Source organism: Martes martes (genome assembly GCF_963455335.1).
Source record: "Martes martes genome assembly, chromosome: 10".
In the NCBI taxonomy this organism is placed as follows: Eukaryota; Metazoa; Chordata; class Mammalia; order Carnivora; family Mustelidae; genus Martes; species Martes martes.
Window position 1 is genome coordinate 16,097,094 of NC_137898.1, and position 3,210 is coordinate 16,100,303.

At 35.8% G+C, this 3,210-nt stretch overlaps 1 protein-coding gene across 1 annotated transcript; it reads left to right on the forward strand.

The window, feature by feature from the left end:
• Positions 1–2,184: 2,184 nt before the first annotated feature.
• Positions 2,185–3,120, forward strand: LOC308351577 (olfactory receptor 4P4-like; the record flags this gene model as incomplete). The annotated part of the gene is made up of 1 exon (XM_080817377.1): positions 2,185–3,120. One exon carries the CDS (start codon positions 2,185–2,187, stop codon positions 3,118–3,120), a length of 936 nt encoding a protein of 311 aa, XP_080673503.1.
• Positions 3,121–3,210: the final 90 nt, after the last annotated feature.

Sequence of the window (3,210 nt, forward strand, 5' to 3'; positions counted from 1 at the left end):
AAAAGTGGTCTGTCCTTTACCTTACTTTTTCTTCCCCATCATTTCTAATTCTGTCTGCATTGCTTTAGTGATGTTACAAATGATGTTCTTCATTTTTATGTTTAACGCTTTGAAGATTTTTTTTTTTTTTTTAATGTCATGTATTTCCCTTGCTTAAATGTTTTTCTCAGGAAGCTGGTCAAATTGGTATTCTACTAGTGTCTCCCAGAGTGATGATACTTCCATGAGTACACAGATTGGAATAGTAATAGCTGTAGTGGGGAATCTGAAAGTCCGATGCTGTGAAGGGATTTCAAAACAGAGATATGTGACACCACCACACATTTATCCTTAGAACTATTGTGGTATATTTTCCAGTGATGTGGGAGTCTGCTATCTCTCAAGAGATGAAAATTATGGTAATTCCTCCACTGCTATCTTCTCTGATGCATGCCCCTTTCCTGCAGGAAGCCACACTGAAAGAATAAGAATTAGGACTTATAACTTATAAATATTTCAGTTTATTGGCTCTTTAATATGGGATAGTCATTTAGATTCTCTTAATCTGTTCCTTCTACACTGAAAAGAATATGGTGGTAGTAGATGAGTATTTTAGTATTTAAATCATTCTCATAATTAGACTTACTTACTATTTGATAAGTATTTTCAAATTTATCTGTTTCAATTTTTATGCATAATTATTTAAAGGAATGCAATATTTTAGATTCATAAATTAGTTATTATTTGCAACTGTAATGGTGACAATATACATGAAGATATAAGAAAATCATTAAATTATTAGAGAACTATAACTTGTATACAATTTTAAGGATACAACTTGATGCTTTCATGATAAAATGGAGACTAGTGGGGCTCCTGGGTGGCTCAGCGGTTAAGCACCTGTCTTCGACTCACTTCAAGATGCCAGGGTCCTGGGGCGCCTGGGTGGCTCAGTGGATTAAGACTCTGCCTTCGGCTCAGGTCATGATCTCAGGGTCCTGGGATCGAGCCCCGCATGGGGCTCTCTGCTCAGCAGGGAGCCTGCTTCCTTCTCTCTGTCTCTGCCTGCCTCTCTGCATACTTGTGATCTCTATCTGTCAAATAAATAAATAAATAAAATTTAAAAAAAAAAAAATGCCAGGGTCCTGGGATGGAGCCCCGCATCAGTCTCCCTGCTTGGCGGAAAGTCTACTTCTACTCTTCCCCTCCCTACTTGTGTTCCCTCTCACTGTCTCTGTCTAATAAATAAATAAAATCTTAAAAAAAAAAAAAAGGAGACTAGAATATCTTCAATTTCCATTAGAATCTTTTTTTTTTCTTTATTTACATTATGAAGTTTAATGGCTATGGAGTTTACCTTCAAACATTCTTTTACACTAAAATTTAAGTTAGAAATATACATATTTTTTGAATTATTTTTCAAAAATTCACTGGCAAGAGAAATCTATTTTCTGTTGTATTTTCAACTATTTTTGCCTTATAACATAGCTAGCAAGATAGGTATCTCAAGCTCAATCTATAATATACACCCCACACCCACCTTTATAGTTCAAAGAATATTGTTTGCAATCCTCATCACCCAACTCACAATTTAAGCAGATGTGTTTTTGTGTCTCTTTTTTTAAATGCAATCCACCATCCTTGATCCTCTGTCTCTAGCCAGTTTAGGAGGAAGTTCCATATCATGTGGGGAAAAGGAACATTACCTACAACAAAAGCCAGCTGTGAATAAAGAACACAATGGAAAACGATATGTAAAATAAACTTCCTGCATCAAATTAATGCCCTTACTATCTAAAGGTTATAAAGAATAGTGGCACAATTTTTTGTTAGAAAATAGTAATTTTTAAATCATTATATTTTCAAAATTTAATCAAAAGTATTTTTAGTATTTCAAATAAGAGAATATTTGAAGCTTTGCGCAGTGGCAGTATCGTAGCCAATGAGGTTTATCCGAGGCGCGATTATTGCTAATTGAAGAGAATATTTGAAAAAATTAAAAAATCATCACAAAATTAGTTTTGATTCCTAAAGGGAAAAAAATGTAATAATATTGATTTATAAATTAGCCATTGTGATTTGTTGAATTAGGTTTATATTTTGTTAGCAGATCTTATATGATTGTGTTCATATTGTCAATGTTTTCATATTTGATTTTTTTTTTCTTTTTCAGATACTCAGTTATTTGTACATAATAGACAATTTATGGAAAGTCAGAGAAACATCTCAGAATTCATCCTTTTGGGACTTTCCTATAACCAGAACATACAAAAATTTTGCTTTGTTTTCTTCTTATTTTGTTATGTTTCTGTCTTGGTGGGAAATCTCCTAATTCTTGTCTCTGTTCGATGCAGTGACCTTTTTAACCAACCGATGTACTATTTCCTCAGCCACTTATCCTTTATGGACATTTGCTACACCTCCTGTGTGACACCCAAACTGATTGGTGACCTGCTACTGGCCAGAAAAACCATCTCTTACGATAACTGCATGTTACAGGTCTTTGCCTTACACTTCCTGGGAATGATTGAAATCCTCATCCTTACAGTCATGGCCTTTGATCGCTACGCTGCCATCTGCAAACCTCTCCGCTACCTGCTTATCATGAACAGGACAAGGTGCCATCTCCTAATCTTGGCTGCCTGGGCTGGGGGGGCTCTCCATTCTTTTCCTCAATTATTGATGGCAATCCAGTTGCCGTTTTGTGGTCCTAATGAAATCAATCACTACTTTTGTGATATCTTCCCTTTGCTGAAAGTTGCCTGCACTGATACCTACATCACTGGGGTCCTTGTGGTTGCCAATTCAGGAATGGTCGCTTTAGTAACCTTTGTTCTCTTGTTTGGGTCTTATGTTGTTATATTATTCAGTTTAGGAAAACGCTCAGCTGAGGGAAGACGCAAAGCTCTCTCTACCTGTGGGTCTCATATCACTGTGGTGATCCTATTTTTTGGACCTTTAATCTTTGTCTACCTTCGACCTCCTACCACTTTCCCTGAGGACAAAATATTTGCTCTATTTTACACCATCATTGCCCCTATGTTCAATCCCCTAATCTACACTCTGAGAAATACAGAGATGAAAAAAGCCATGAGAAGGGTTTGGTGTCAAAGCATATTTTCAAAAGAAAAACACAATTGACTTGTCCTACTCAATCAATGCTAAAAACTTCATGCAGGAGCAAAAATTAACTTGAAATCAGAGAGCTCTGATCATTCAGATTATTGAAAC